This window comes from Schistocerca gregaria, chromosome 6 (genome assembly GCF_023897955.1).
Source record: "Schistocerca gregaria isolate iqSchGreg1 chromosome 6, iqSchGreg1.2, whole genome shotgun sequence".
In the NCBI taxonomy this organism is placed as follows: Eukaryota; Metazoa; Arthropoda; class Insecta; order Orthoptera; family Acrididae; genus Schistocerca; species Schistocerca gregaria.
In genome coordinates this window covers 378,118,621-378,135,601 of record NC_064925.1, presented here as the reverse complement: position 1 = coordinate 378,135,601, position 16,981 = coordinate 378,118,621, and the positions used below count along the sequence as shown (strand labels likewise).

General features: G+C 37.2%; 1 protein-coding gene across 4 annotated transcripts in view; it reads right to left on the bottom strand.

The window, feature by feature from the left end:
* Window positions 1-1,628: 1,628 nt before the first annotated feature.
* LOC126279097 (STE20-related kinase adapter protein alpha) overlaps window positions 1,629-16,981 on the bottom strand; it is a 41,336-nt gene continuing 25,983 nt past the window's right edge. For 2 of the 4 annotated variants that reach the window (XM_049979567.1, XM_049979566.1), the window contains exons 6-7: window positions 5,974-6,234; window positions 1,629-3,609 (exon numbers count right to left, since the gene is read on the bottom strand). In XM_049979567.1, coding sequence (XP_049835524.1) covers window positions 3,536-3,609; window positions 5,974-6,234 — 335 coding nt within the window. In that variant the 3' untranslated portion in view covers window positions 1,629-3,535. The remainder of the gene's footprint in view (window positions 3,610-5,973; window positions 6,235-16,981) is intronic. The other 2 variants (XM_049979568.1, XM_049979569.1) reach the window with 1 other exon arrangement.

Below are 16,981 nucleotides of genomic sequence, written 5' to 3'. Positions count from 1 at the left end.
CTCTTCTATCCCTGATGTTTCGTCCAAAGCTAAGTTGGACATCTTTGGAGGTGCTCCTGGTTGTGCTGAGTCTTGCCGACAGTCGGCAAGACTCAGCACAACCAGGAGCACCTCCGAAGACATAGCTTTGGACAAAGTGTCAGGGAGAGAAGAGTTCCATGGATCACGGCCAACCTGGAGGAATTCCCGCAGCTGGAACATCCAGTCGTGAAAGCCTTCATTGTATGATTACTACAAAAGAAACAGTGTTTGATGAAAGAACTGCCAACTAATTCAAAAGTAAAATTAGTCTTTGAAAAATCTTCTGCTTTGTAACATTTAAATGATATTGGAAAAAATAACAAAATGGAAGAAAAAAGTCTAGTAAAAAACCAATATACAAATTGTACAAGACAATATTATAAGTTATCCTGTCTTCTATGTTTCATACCTACCTAGTTCAAGGTGTCTAGAGTCATAAAATCTTTGGATGTTGGTTACTGCAAATTAATATAAAGAAACAATTGTAAATTTGATTTGAATGAAGACAAACTTCAAGAGTATTTGGCAACCAGCAGCACAGGCTTACAAAAAATACAATAGAGCTGTAGATTGAAGTACTAATCTGAGAAAGAGGTTAAGAAACCTGTCATCTAAGCAGAAGACTGAAGAGATACAGCAAATCTATGATTTTAGTCTATACATCTCTAACAGCTTCATTGGTTCAGAGACTTTAGACAAAAGTATACAACTGAGTGAGATTAAATAATTTTGCCAAGGACAACAACAGAACCTGTTCAAAGCTTCTGGTTTGGTCAAGTACACATCTGTAGATCTCATACATGACAATGCCACACAGCTGCCAGTAAATTGCTTCAGTAGACTAAATAAATACATTACTATACCAGTAAATCATTTAAGATATCTTCAACAGTATTTATACTTTTAAAAATTTGCACATTCTTATCTTAAATAATTAGCAGAAAGCAAGCTTGCTTATCCTATTATTTTAAGCATCTACAGTTCCTGTCTTTCCATGTGCTTAACAAGTGTGAATGTCATGATAACAGTTTAATTATAATACTAACCATGTACTTTGAGTGCTTCCTTTCCATGAACATGGGATGTTTGAATGCCAACAGGTACTTAGAAAGCAAAAACTCTAATACTTGGACAAGTTAGTTTATTTTTTCCATAACTTCTTAATTATTAACTGACATCAGTATAAATGTACAAGAAACCTCCAGAAGGGCTTTCTCAAAACTGTGTTTTATGTTCTGTGTTTCACTGGAGAAGAGAGTATCACAGAAAGGGTTATACCTGAGGTACGTTTACTATCATGTGATAAATCAACCACAGTCTTGTTGAATGAGGCCTGTCGGGCATATATTTTTGAGTTATTTAATAACAATGGAAAATGTAAATCTGTGACTGGAGGATGTTCTGTATTTGGGTTCTACACAATGTAAATTCACTTACTTAAGCACATGGTTAAATTGAAAAAATATAAGATACCAAACATATATTGTTTATCCAGATGCCTTGTACCTGTAGCGTAAGCTACGCTCTTCTGAGGAGGAGAGGGAAAGAATAACAATGCAAACATTTTGGAAAAGCAGGATTAGTGGCAGAAAAGGAAAACACCAGAATGTGAATAAGTGAATAGCAAAAATTAAATCCCTGCCTTCACTGTGCTTTATTCATCTTTCACATTAGTTTTTTAATGATTGCACAAATGTACAATGTTTGCACCTAGGAGAACTCTTTTGATGATCACAGTAGCTTACAAAAAATTATACCATGTCTTGCAATAGTGAAAAATGAAGGATATTTATAAATACATAAAAATATATGCAATTTTTTTCACTATCTGCGAAACTTTGAACAAAGAAACTAGCATCATAGGAAAGGGTGATATTTTAATAAAGGCATTTGTAAAATTGGTCAGTTCATGTTACTATTTTATGCTGCTTGTAACAGAATCCATCACATAGTTCTCATACCTATTAAAAGCAGCAGCCTCAAAATGTGAAACAATCCAATTTTTATCATTGATGCCCACAAATTATTAATTAGTAAAATATGTGATGGCATCAGTACAAATTTGTGAGGCAACACACTTCAAGATGTGTTACATCAGATATGAAGTTTTAATACTGAGATATGCCTGTTTAAAAGCAGGTCATATGTCATTACTATTGTAGATAAATTTGTGCCACTTATTTTGCAGTTCAGTACTGGCAGATTAAAGCAAAGGCAAATATACACAGATTCTGTTCCTTAGTCTTGATTACTCACGTCTTTGTAATTTAATCAGATGGGCAGAAAAATTGATATTATACATGGGACATACAATAAGAATTTTATTAAAGACACACAATGCGTCTCTCTCTCTCTCTCTCTCTCTCTCTCTCTCTCTCTCTCTCTCTAATAAATCCTTGAACACAGAACTTGCACTGAATAAATGCTTTTTACAAGCAACAATTAAATGTATTAATCTCTCTTGCATGCACACACACACACACACACACACACACACACACACACACACACACACACACACACACACACACACACACCATACTTTCAAGTGGAACAATTTTTATTCTACCCTTTTTCATTGATAGGAAGTATTAAGCTTGTTCAAAAACAAGTGTACAAATTCATACTCTGATTTTCCTCCATTCACAAATTTAAGAAACTTAGCACCTTTAAATTCTGAAAGTGAACAGCTGAAATAATATCAATAAGAATATAGAATCTACGTATAAGGATAAATCTCTTTCACAATAATGAGTACACAGCTTAAATTATTTTAAAGCTACTAATTAAAAGAATTTTGTACAACCCACAGATACTGAATAACACCACCCCACACAGCCATCCACATATCTATCACAAAAGTTTCTGCACATCTGATTACATGCATTTACATGAATCACTTTTTAGAATACCAATACAATGGGTTTTGTTCCCTGCCGTTAAAATTTGCATATTCTGTGAAATATGAGATCTTCAACATTACAAACCTTTTATTTGCTGTGGATCATAACCCATTTATATACACTGTTTCATTTAAAATATTTTATTTAGAACATTTGTACTGGCTCTTTATGTAGTGACTTGCTGTTTAGATAAAAGGTTTCAATTACAGTGATTTACAAAAATAGCAATAAGATATACCTCCATTACAATTAATAAAACTTTGGTATCAGAGGCTAAAACAAAGCAACAGACAGCCATGTGCTGACACTGCATGTGAAACCTTCAGTCTTCACAAACAACAGGAATTACTTTAAATTAATATTAATTCTGTATTTGTAATCACATAAACATTTACAACAAACTGGCAAATAATCCCTTCACAGAAGAGAGTATAATATGTTAGAAACATTAACATACACCACATCAACAAATAAGTTAGTGTTGTTGAAACAATGGCACTACTTGGCACCCGGAGTGGCCACTGTTCCTTTGCAAAACAGCAATGTGTCTGTCAGACTTTCATAGTGTTTTACACTCAACCACACCAGCTCCCAAAGCATGTCACACACACTTAAAAATTCCATTTTAAAGGTGCTATCTCTAAATCTGATAGTGATTCAGAAACAAACAGCAATTCTGGATCACCTGGAAAAAAATGGACTGTTTCAGTACCTGAAAACATTGAAGCAAAAGGAAAGGTAGGTTTCTCAATGAATACTGGTCTAGTCTGATTTTTTCCAAAGACTTTTGCTACTTCATACATAAACAAATTCTTTTGAATGAGTTTCAAATGTTGAAATAATTTAATCTACTCTAGTTTAGTTAGGACTAACAAAACTATTCAGTGAAATGTGGAGCAAAAGCCTACAGTTTCATGATTATCAACAGTTAACTCCAAGATGTGGAACTCAATTTCAAAAGTAAAATTATTAAAAAACAGCTATCATTCATGCTTAAAATACTACAAAAAAAGTATATTAACTAGTTCAGTAGAGCTTCTGCTGGCAGACTAATTCAATACAAAATAGAAAATTTGAGATACAATTACACCAAATTCTTTGCTACCAGTAATGAATTTCTACTTTTTCCAATTCTTTATACTGCCAATTGCAGAAAAAACTATGACTCTGATCAATGTAACTACAGATACAATCCACTACAACAATGAAAATTAAAATACTAAAATTTTAGAAGCAGCTGAAATGAGGGCTCAAATATATGAATAAATGATGTGACGTATAAAGCAGCAAGATGAACTGTGAATAGACGCGTCTCTCATGGGTCTTTTATTAACATACACCAACCAATTGAGACAAAATATTGCTTTAGTATATTGGTTAGAACAATGAGGTTCTGACATCTGACGTACTGCAAAAATAAATCAGGGATGATAAAAAGTGATATTATGGAGAAAGAAATACAAAATGATGGAGGTACAGTGTACGTGCTTAGATGCTAATCTATACTGCAAATGCCATGTAGAAATATGAAAGGAATTTTATAAAAGATGAATAAGGGGTGTGCATGTGTGTTGTCAGAGGGATGGAGAATGGGGTATGTGTATGATGAAAGGATGAGAGGATGATGGCATGTGTGAAATCACGAGAGGGAGGAGATCAATTAAGTGTGAGGGATTCAAGTGAGCAAATGGGGGTTCAAGTGAACGAATGGGGGGGAGAGCATCAAGTGAGGGAGGGGATCAGTGGTGATTAGCAGCTGAAAAGAAATAGTAAGTGGAGCCAGTAGAGGCCTAACCAAGAGGGGAGTGGAATTGTCAGAAAGACTGTGGTTAGAAAATGTTTGGTCTTTGCTGAATACACAATGCTGGGTGCAAGCTTAAGTCAGATGGATGAGGAAAAGTTTTCATTCCAATTACCAATGTTTTCTTTTACATTCATTCCATACTACTTGTCACCTTTATCACCGACTTCAATATTCATTCTCATCTGCATATGTTCTCTATTGCCTATTTTTAAGTGATAACACATTTCTCTGAAGTGTTTAAATTTCCATTCCACAATTTGAACATTTGACACCCTATGCTCATCACTATCACACAGGCACCTTATCACCAAATATATTTTTGTCAAGAGCACTGAAATATAATGTATCAGTACCAGCTTACACTTCTTCATTACTTGTTCTACCTCACTACAAACTGCTGATTGCTTTCACTGTTTTGGTCTTTCATTTCTGCATCATTGCCTTTATCCCTACTTAATATAAATTACGTGTATTAAAGAATTTAATTAATACATCTTGTATTGGCTTTACCATCATTGTGTGTCTACAAATTCAATTCTCCATGATGTTTTCAAGCTTGTTTTTACTGTAATTAATAAGTGCCTTAATTTTACAAATTAGTCTTCTGGAGACCCAAGTGAAATTTGCATAACTGCCTTGGGTATGAATCTATCTGTTGTGTAGTTTGTAACAGTGGCTACTCATTCATTCAGTGATTGTGTATATTCACTAGTAATGCAAAAAAGGAACAACACACTCCTTTCACATTTTTATCTATCTGTTCTCAGCTAAATTCAATGTGAAGTCTGAAACATATCACCAAATTATAGTTGTATTTATTCACTCCCAAATATGAAAGATTTATCAGCAAAAATTGGGAGTTACATCAGTGCCATTTGTGCACTTGAGGTATTATATAGGAACTTACAGTACAACAGCACTAACATAATCTGTTTTCAAAATCCATGGAGTGAAATTACTCTAAAACCATTTTCACAAAGAAATAAGTAGTTGCTATTACAAGAAATTTAAGAAATGGATGTGAGATATTACAAGTCTCACAGAAACAAAACAAAATGTGATAAAGTGCTATCTTCATTTCCATTATAAGTTGTGTAGCTTTTACCATGTCCTTATACGGTTTATCTTTTACTGCTAACGATGATCCTTCCTTTTGTGAAACACAATCTCATAAAAATTATCTTTTCATCACCATAAAGCAACAGCAATTTCCAATTCGTGAGACATGTTGCGGTGACTGCTCACCATAGCTTGCTGTCCTATTGTCAGTGAGAGGCAGCACAGGCCGCAGAAGATCAGGTAAGTGCTGGGAAGCCCGCCGACACTGCTTGAAAAATTGATGCTGTAACAACTGAGCAGCCGTTGGACGTGCGGATGGTTCTCGCAACAGGCACAACTGTGTCAAGTCATGGAATGCCTCAGAAAGTGTACGTTCCAGCATTGCACGTCTCTGTTCGTAACGGGCACTTGCCACTGTGTCACCGTATCCAATATGTTCTACTGAAACTTCAAAGAACAAATAAGATACATTGCATTTAAAAGTTGTGCCTTCTCATAATAGTATACAAAAATGAAGAACAGCACCCAAATTTAGAATTACAATACATAATAAAGCAAAATAGAGAACTGGAAATGTACAAGACTAGAAAATATAGAGCAGAACTCACCTCATGTGTGAAGCTGAGAGTAATGAATAAAACCTAATGAGCAAACTGAATCAACTGTGAGGCTGCAAATTCAATATTCCCTTTGGAACATTTGAACACTGACAGGACAGACTTGTATAGTCAAAGCAAAATATTTCAGCATATAACAGAGATGTAAGGATGTGAACAGAAAGTATGACAAGGAAAAATGGTATCTGATTATGTTATAAAGAAAGGGTATGAAAGAAAATGTAATTCAAAGCAACAAGGCAGTTGAGTCAGGGAGAGATAGACACAGATAACAGAGAGAGAAACTGCAGACAAGTTAAGCAGTTTATTCTTTTGTGACTGCCGAAGTCATTGCTAAGATGGCCAACCATGCAAAGCTTTGTATCTCCATGTTAGTTATAATTTTCTAATGGTATAATTCAAATACATGTTTATTTGGTCTGCACAAATATGTTCATAATGCTATAATAGGTGACCTTACAAGGGTATTAAAGAATATTCTATATATTTTTGAGAGTAGAGAGAAAAGAGACAGACAGTAAACAACATTAATGTTACTTAGTGTCATTCATAAAACTGGCAACACAGTTAGCACACTCAGCCAGAGGAAGATTCAGTCACTGAAATATTGGTCACAAAGTTTAATGTAAGCAGACAATATTGTACTTTGTGTGTGAGGCTAATCTTCTGGAGATAAGTTTAAGAGCACACTTCTTTCATCCGTGAACATACAATGTGAAATGCACACCATACAATCAAAGTTATTACATTACAAATGAAAATGAAGTGAGCACTACGAAGTTCTTAATTTGTAATCTGTAGTGATTCACACAGTATGAAAGAGATTCATGGAGACAAAGCATCAACAAGTTACAGCATGACTGCCAAAGAAGTTTCTAACATGGAAACAAAACTGTGAAGCACTTTTCTGCAAGAAGTAGTTGTTTCAGAGATTTTATTAGTTGGAGTTTGAAAACTCAATGACCCATAGTTATTAAAGATCAATTGAAAAGGCATGAAATAGTCTACAACGATATGTAGAAAGCCCAATGATGTGCCTGAGACGTACACTGCTGCACAATCAGCATACAGTACAACAAATTCTCAAATAGACTTCTACAGGTATAAACAGATTAATTATGGTGTGTGTATATATTTTGAGACTAAGATGTGACACTAGTCCCACTTTGGGTAGGAAGAGGGGGGAAGGGGGGGGGGGGGGGAGAGTATAGAAAGAACTACCTACATATCCCCCTAGAAAATTCAGGAAGAGAGAGAAAAATCTCTTAAGCTGTCAGGAACAAGTTGGAAAAAATTGTTAAAAAATCAAATGTTTTGTGAAATGATTTGTCAAAATAAGAAATAAAATACATTACAGAAACATTTGATGTGTCTCTGAATGATGCTAGAAATCATGCCAAGTGAATGAGGTGTATTAAATATTTTTCTAATCTATTTTATTTCTTACTACTTACCAAATCATTTCACATAACATTTGGACTCTAATTTTCATTCGCTTTTTTTAATGTTCAAGTTTTGTTCAGAAAGCATGAAACAACGTATCTAAATATTGATCAATATTCTATTATTGCTACAGTATTAGATCACAAGAAAACAAAGAAGTTTCAGTTTATGCTGTAATCTGATATTTATTTTTTCAACATGAAACACAGAAGGAAAGAATTCTGGAATTTCTACACCCATGTAGCTTTTTGTGCACAAAATAGCTAGGCCTTGAAACGACGAACTTCTCGGCACCTCACCTCAATTACATAGCTGAAAGCAGCTGTTCGTGAAATATTTCAATTTCCCTCAAATCACTAATTCAGTGTTTCTTAATTACACTGATCACTTTCTAGCAATCAATTATTTATTTATTTTAAAAACAAAGATTCCAAGACTTACCAAGCGGGAAAGCACCGGTAGATAGGCACAATAAATAAAACACACAAACACACACACAGAATTTCTAGCTTTTGCAACCAACGGTTACTTCTTCAGGAAAGACTGAAGGAGAGGGAAAGACTGAAGGAGAGGGAAAGACTGAAGGAGAGGGAAAGACTGAAGGAGAGGGAAAGACTGAAGGAGAGGGAAAGACTGAAGGAGAGGGAAAGACTGAAGGAGAGGGAAAGACTGAAGGAGAGGGAAAGACTGAAGGAGAGGGAAAGACTGAAGGAGAGGGAAAGACTGAAGGAGAGGGAAAGACTGAAGGAGAGGGAAAGACTGAAGGAGAGGGAAAGACTGAAGGAGAGGGAAAGACTGAAGGAGAGGGAAAGACTGAAGGAGAGGGAAAGACTGAAGGAGAGGGAAAGACTGAAGGAGAGGGAAAGACTGAAGGAGAGGGAAAGACTGAAGGAGAGGGAAAGACTGAAGGAGAGGGAAAGACTGAAGGAGAGGGAAAGACTGAAGGAGAGGGAAAGACTGAAGGAGAGGGAAAGACTGAAGGAGAGGGAAAGACTGAAGGAGAGGGAAAGACTGAAGGAGAGGGAAAGACTGAAGGAGAGGGAAAGACTGAAGGAGAGGGAAAGACTGAAGGAGAGGGAAAGACTGAAGGAGAGGGAAAGACTGAAGGAGAGGGAAAGACTGAAGGAGAGGGAAAGACTGAAGGAGAGGGAAAGACTGAAGGAGAGGGAAAGACTGAAGGAGAGGGAAAGACTGAAGGAGAGGGAAAGACTGAAGGAGAGGGAAAGACTGAAGGAGAGGGAAAGACTGAAGGAGAGGGAAAGACTGAAGGAGAGGGAAAGACTGAAGGAGAGGGAAAGACTGAAGGAGAGGGAAAGACTGAAGGAGAGGGAAAGACTGAAGGAGAGGGAAAGACTGAAGGAGAGGGAAAGACTGAAGGAGAGGGAAAGACTGAAGGAGAGGGAAAGACTGAAGGAGAGGGAAAGACTGAAGGAGAGGGAAAGACTGAAGGAGAGGGAAAGACTGAAGGAGAGGGAAAGACTGAAGGAGAGGGAAAGACTGAAGGAGAGGGAAAGACTGAAGGAGAGGGAAAGACTGAAGGAGAGGGAAAGACTGAAGGAGAGGGAAAGACTGAAGGAGAGGGAAAGACTGAAGGAGAGGGAAAGACTGAAGGAGAGGGAAAGACTGAAGGAGAGGGAAAGACTGAAGGAGAGGGAAAGACTGAAGGAGAGGGAAAGACTGAAGGAGAGGGAAAGACTGAAGGAGAGGGAAAGACTGAAGGAGAGGGAAAGACTGAAGGAGAGGGAAAGACTGAAGGAGAGGGAAAGACTGAAGGAGAGGGAAAGACTGAAGGAGAGGGAAAGACTGAAGGAGAGGGAAAGACTGAAGGAGAGGGAAAGACTGAAGGAGAGGGAAAGACTGAAGGAGAGGGAAAGACTGAAGGAGAGGGAAAGACTGAAGGAGAGGGAAAGACTGAAGGAGAGGGAAAGACTGAAGGAGAGGGAAAGACTGAAGGAGAGGGAAAGACTGAAGGAGAGGGAAAGACTGAAGGAGAGGGAAAGACTGAAGGAGAGGGAAAGACTGAAGGAGAGGGAAAGACTGAAGGAGAGGGAAAGACTGAAGGAGAGGGAAAGACTGAAGGAGAGGGAAAGACTGAAGGAGAGGGAAAGACTGAAGGAGAGGGAAAGACTGAAGGAGAGGGAAAGACTGAAGGAGAGGGAAAGACTGAAGGAGAGGGAAAGACTGAAGGAGAGGGAAAGACTGAAGGATGTGGGTTTTAAGGGAGAGGGTAAGGAGTCATTCCAATCCCGGGAGCGGAAAGACTTACCTTAGGGGGAAAAAAGGACAGGTGCACACTCGCGCACACACACACACACACACACACACACACACACATATCCATCCGCACATAAACAGACACAAACAGACAAGACTGAAGAAGCAACCGTCAGTTGCGAAAGCTAGAAATTCTGTGTGTGTTTGTGTGTTTTATTTATTGTGCCTATCTACCGGCGCTTTCCTGCTTGGTAAGTCTTGGAATCTTTGTTTTTAATATATTTTTCCCATGTGGAAGTTTCTTTCTATTTTATTTACAATTATTTATTTTATTTTATTTATTTATTTTTTGGCAATACTAGACCTCTTGCTGGTCAATTTTGTATCCTATTTGTCATTTGTCCATTTCCCTTCTTCATTTGGCTATGAAAATTTGAACAAAAGTCAAATGTTTAATTTTTTTTCGCTCTGCTCAATCATTTGACCAAAAGCCAGCCATCTTAAATTAACTGTATAAAACTCACAACATTTAAACTGATAAGATCAATTCAGCTTCGAATAGCTATGTTCATCCATTTATACAGATTTACCAAGATCGGAGTCGATGAATCCTTCTGGTAACCAGTATTGAGAACACAATCAAAGAAAACCACACAATAGCCATGACTGCCCATTTGAAGTGCATCCACATCGATTGACATTTAAAGTTGGTATTAATTATCAAACACCAATTTGAATGCATGACCTTTGAAAAAGTCTTTCTTTTATTCCAGTAAATCTAAACTAATGGGCATGATATCCCAATCACTTCAAAAGTGCACAAGAATGGTCACACTCATGTACTATATGCAGTCTCCTTTATAGATGAGCTACACCTTCCTAAAATTCTCTCGATAAACCAGAGAATTTATCTCCCCTATTACCGAGCTTATATCCTCATTTCATTTCATATCACTTTGCAATGTAACGCCTAGATATTAAATCAATGTGACTTTCAAGAAATACATCACTAATACTATATTCATACATTATAGGCTTTTCACAAAGTGGTGATGGATGCTAACCCCCTTTGTGTAAAAAAATAGCACATCTGCCCTGTCGGGTTCTAATACTGTTTAGCACTGACCATATTTGGCGTGGAAAGTCAAATCTAGTGGTTCAGTACATTCTTGAGTCTATGCATTAGCGAGATTAAACTCACCTTCCAAGCGACCCTTGTGTTTACTGTGGATGGTCATCCAGAGCAGTCTGTTGTGATTTGCATCATCAGTATCTTGATGGATTGGTAGATTTTTATTATACATGATCTTTTTGTATTCATTCATGACTGCATTTATCACAGTTGAGGAGGTGGAATGTGTCCTAGCCATTCTGGAGGTGTTGATCTGATAACAGCAATCATTCTCCGTGTTATTTAGTTGCACATCTATATTTTGTTGGTATGGGCCGTTTAGCCAAACTAGCAAAAACTTGAGCAAACTTATGGAGGATTAGATACCTAACTTCAGTGAGAAACAGGGTCGAGGCATATGAGAGTGGGGGAAATGGTCTTCCGAAGAATAGGGGGATGGGCTATCGGCTAATAACCAATACCTAGAAAAAGTCTTATTGCAAAGTATCAGGGAAATACAGCCAGATGGATGTTATGCTGAAGACATGGCAAACTAACATGGAATATGAGAATTTGATCATGGAACACACTGACATTATACAAAAATAGAGCCATTGGAAGACTGAATGGAACAGTAAAAACATACAAAATGGCTACCACGGGCTTGCAAAAGGTAAGATGGACTGGACAAAGTGCGTTCCAGAAACACCAGTGTACTATGTACTATAGCAGCCATAATAGTGAAGGCAAATTTGGTGTGGTATTTATAACCAAAGCACTGAACAACTAGTAATAGGATTTAAAGTAATAAGTCCAAGGGTACAAATAAAACAGAAAAACTGCAGGCTCTTAAATGCACATGTCCCTGCTGATGGGAAGACAAGGATACTTTCTGTCAGGGAATGGAGCAAGCTTATTGACAGTGTTAAAAAATTATATAAAATTGTGATAGGAGATATGTACAGTAAGGTATGGCAAGAATGGATCTTCTCCCCTGCCACTGGTAAATACCGCCTCCATAAAGAGAGTAATAACAATGCACTCCACCTGATAAATTCCGAAGCACCACTTAACACGACATTCTCTAGCTCATGTTTTTAGCATAAGAACATACAAAAGTGACTTTGGTGCCACCAGACAAGAATACTGGGAACCAAATTCATCATCTATACAAATAAAAATAAAACGATGTTTGTTGATAAGAGCATCAATTGAGCACGGCTGGACCCACATGGCTAATTTTCTTTCAAGAATGTTCGAAGCGGTTCAAATAACCTTGTTCGGGAAAGAAAAGTTGTCCAAAAAATTGGAAAACGTGTGTGTGTATGTGTGTGTGGTCAATTGTAATAATGGAAAGTCAAATAATTCGGTCAAACTTCAAAGTGGAGAAAAGAAGAAAATAAATTGATTGTCTGACATGAAATTCTGACTTAATTCAATTGAGACTTAAATCTTGGAAAAAACTGCATGGTTACAAGTCAATCACATTCCATGCACATCACACATTTCCAGCATTTCGGCACTGGAATGTGAATAGAAACCATCTAGCATGTAATATTCCCCATTGGTGTACTTCTGAATGTACTCGTCCTCAAATTGAATATCCATGGCCAAAATACTATTAGATACAATGGTCACTCAAAACGACATTTTTCTCATTTTTATTTCGTTTACATATTTCCAATAGGTCAATGCCAGATAAAACCAAAAGCTTAAAGAAATTCTCTGCCCACTAATACATATACTCCTGAATCATACTGTCGAAGAGATTATAATGTTCAACAACTGGTTTTGATTTCTACAGTTTTGTAAATGGAAGATGTGATAAGAAATCTTGTGAAACAATACTAAAATGTCTTCTCTGAAAACTAATTACAAGAGAAGGCCACAACGTTTGGATCATGAATTTACTTTAGAATTTGTACACTTTTAGTAATCCATTTGGACAACATTACATGCAAGGGTAGTACGACATACTACTTAGGCAATTACAGGGAATTCACAATAGAAGTTTTGTGTGCTGAATAAGTACTGGTGTGTTATAACTCTGAGCATCATGGGATAGCATCCAAGTGGATAGTGTTCTAATTTTGCAGTCCGAGGAACCATGGAACAAGTCCTGCTCGTCCCTTTTTTCCCCAATGGCTATTTTTTCAACACTCATCATACTCTTGATTGTTTCCTATATATATGGCATTTGAAAGGTAATATGATGAACAAACATTTATATTTTTATGCACCTGTATTGAATTGCCAATTAATTTGGCTGTATTCTGATTTCAGTTATCACAAAAAAATATTACATTTATAACTATAGAGAAGGAAATGAAAAAACGCATAATGTTCTCCAAATGTGCATGCCTGTCATGAATCGTGAAATCACTTACACCTGCAATTGTGTAATGTACCCATAACTGCTGTGCACCTGGATGCTTTGACTTACAGACACAGAAAAGGCCTCATTTGCCACTTAACTTGAGTAGCAGTGAGATTAGTGTATGTGTGAATTTTTTTAGAAATCACATCTACATTTTACTGCAAAACTGGAGCTGTAATCCTCACAGTCACAAAAATCTTCAGTTTCACATAATAGGCTTTCTTCAGCTACTTCATCGGACTGATAAAGTTCTCCAATTGCCATTGCACCTGCAGATGATTCTGTACCAACGAGGTCCGCTTCTTCAAGAAAACTATCACAGTGCATGAAATACATCATTTAATTGAATTTTGCAAGTGTATTATGCATTAAATCTTCATGGCATTAACCATCTGTAGTAGCTGAAGACTTTGGAGTGTCACCTCCAATTTTGTGATTTGCAAAAAATTCACACATACATTAAATTTTACCACTACCCACATTAGCTGCTGAAGGGAGCCTGTGTCTAAGTCTGCAGGTTGAAGCGACCAGCTCCAAAGCAGTTCTGGGTGCCCTATCCAATTGTAGGTGTAAGGGATTTCACAATTCACAACAGGCATACATGCTTGGGAAAACATTATGCATTTGTTCATTTACTTGCCAATACTTATATTCTTGTAGTAATTAAAAAATGGCAAACAGTCAAATAATATGGAAATTCAATAAAAGTACATGCAAATGCACATATTTCTTCATTATATTATCTTTCAAGTGTCATATATACAGAATAGTATGACATGGTCAAGAATATCTTCAGTGTTTGGAGGAGGCAGAGCTTAAATGCTAACCACTTGGACACCACCACCTCATGCTCAGAGTTGCAATGTTCTGATACTTACTCAACACATGAAATTTCTACTGTTATTTTCTTGAAATTGCCCAAGTAAGGACTTAAATTTCAAATGTTCATATGATGATTACCAAACAAGAAAATGTACATCTTTCAGCAAAAATCTTATTTTTGACACCGCTGCGCATATAAAAAGATTATTTCATCTTTTGTTTTTTAACCAATAGAATGGCATTTTCAAATGTTATAATATTTTGATGGGCAAAGAGCGATGGGAAGAAAAAATGAGAGCAATTAAAAAAGTTAGTAAGGTGATTAAACACGATATGTCAAAGGAATAGAAATGAAAAAAATTACATTAAAACCCAATAACTGAATAAAAATTATGATCAAAGTTATTTCGATGAAGACTTTAAATATAAAATTTTTAGTGCATCTTACAAGATTCGAACCCACAACCTCTGATAAAGTTGTAGTGCATTCCAAGAAATTCTGAATTTTTTTCATCGATTACTCGCTAACAATGGCCCACCAAGGTGAATGGCTGCAGGGTGTGATACCTAGGATCTTGTAAGCTACATCGCCCTACAGATAGTTTCAAAAAATTGATTCCGCTGCTCGGGACCTCTCTCTGTGAATTCAAACGCAATGATCTCTATGGCATCCAGCAAGGATTCCAAAAACATGGGCCATCGAAACCCACACGCTTTAATATCACAATATTATGAAAGCCATGAATAATGGCAATCAGGTTGATGCCACATTTCTCGACTTCCAAAAAGCATTTTACTTATTACCACACCAACCCTCATTACCCAAGTATGATGATATGGGGTATCAAACAAGATTAGTGATTGGATTGAGGAGTTTTTGGTAGGGAGGACACAGCATGTTATCGTGGCTGGAGAGCCATCAGCAGACAAAGTAATTTCATGTAGGCCCCAGGAAAGTTGGTTGGTACCATTGATGTTCTTGTATATGAATGACCTGCCAGACAATATTAACCTTTAAACCTTTTGCAGTTATCTATTACAAAGTAGTTTCTAAAATAAGCTGTAAAAATATTCACTCGCATCTTAAGATTTCAAAGTTGAGCAAAGACTGATAATCTGCTTTAAATATTCAGAAATGTTAAGTTGTGCACTTAACAAAAAGCAAGACTGTTGTCCCCACAACTACAATATAAGTGGATCACAGCTGGAATCATCATGTAAAGGTTCAGTTACAGGTATAGCAGATGGTAGAATTTAGCTCATTGGAAGAATGCTAGGAAAATGCAGCAAAAAGAGCTAGATCATAAAAAAATTGTGCAAACAAATCTAAAATATTACTGAAGTGTGTGGGGCCCATAAGAAATAGATCTAATAGGGAATATTGAAAATGTACAATAAAGGGTAGCATAAATAATCACAGGATGTTTTGGCCCAAATGTCACAGTCATCACAATGGTGAATAACCTGAACTGCCAGAAGCTTCAAGGTAGATGCCAACTAGTGGCATCTATTCAACAACTCAAGGTAAGCACTGTTCACCCAGCATAAACTGAAAACAATAGTGAGTCTCATGGAAACAAAGTTTAAAAATGTCCCTCACTTGGATTCACAAATACAATTTTATGCAATATTTTTGATTTAGCCTTGCAAATTTCGAATGAGCCTCAGCAGGCTTGGTAACTTCACAATCTCTGTGCATTACAATTCAAGTGAGGCCTGATGTTACCTGAGCGGTGGTCTGAACAAGCAACCACTGGATTTCCTGCAAGCATCGTTACCTATTGCTCCTGGTCACAAAAGTCCCGTAGTGAGCTGTAGAGTTAGGGGGAAGCTTACGAGGAACTTCTGCAACCGATGTTAATGTATAGCTTGGCAGGGAAAGGGGGTAGAAGGCTGTTAAATATGCCTCGTGGCGACAGTGTGCAGGAGGTCAAGCAGTCAGGATTTGATAGCGGGCATCCAGATGCCGTTAAATGACAAAACAGGAAATTAAGTACAGTGAACAGGATATATTTCAATATACAGAGTACAAAGGGCACGCCTAGGGTCGGAAGTTAACAGGTTTAGGCCTGTCTAGAAGGTGGCAAAATGGGCAACAAAAGGGGAAAGGTTCATGTTAACTTACGCTGGTGGCCAGTCACAAAATGCAGAGCCAAAGGCTCTGCTTTCCAAAAAGAATGCAGAGCCAAAGGCTCTGCTTTCCAAAAAGAAGTCTGTTCTGCTAGAGGTCTGGATTACAAGAGAGAGAAGCAACTGTGTTCTGCTCTGCAAGACGCTCTGGCACCCACACACATGATCGGGTATCCCGCGCACAATTTTGGCCAAGATCAATGGCGTAAATTCGCTAACAGTTGCAGCACAGGGCTCAGGGAGTCTCCTGTCAGCCGCTTTAACTGGGCAGAGCCGCCTCAGTTTTGAAAGGCAAGCAACTTGTGTCACGTAGACGTGGAATGAACTACTCTGCGAGAAAACTTGTAAAGATTCCACTGGGCCTTTGAAATAAATTTCTTAAACCAATTCAATAAAATATTCCTTGACTGGCTGCCATCCTGTATAGAGCCAAATACAAGAAAAAGTTTTCTTCTTTTCTGAAGCTATGGGAAATGTGTT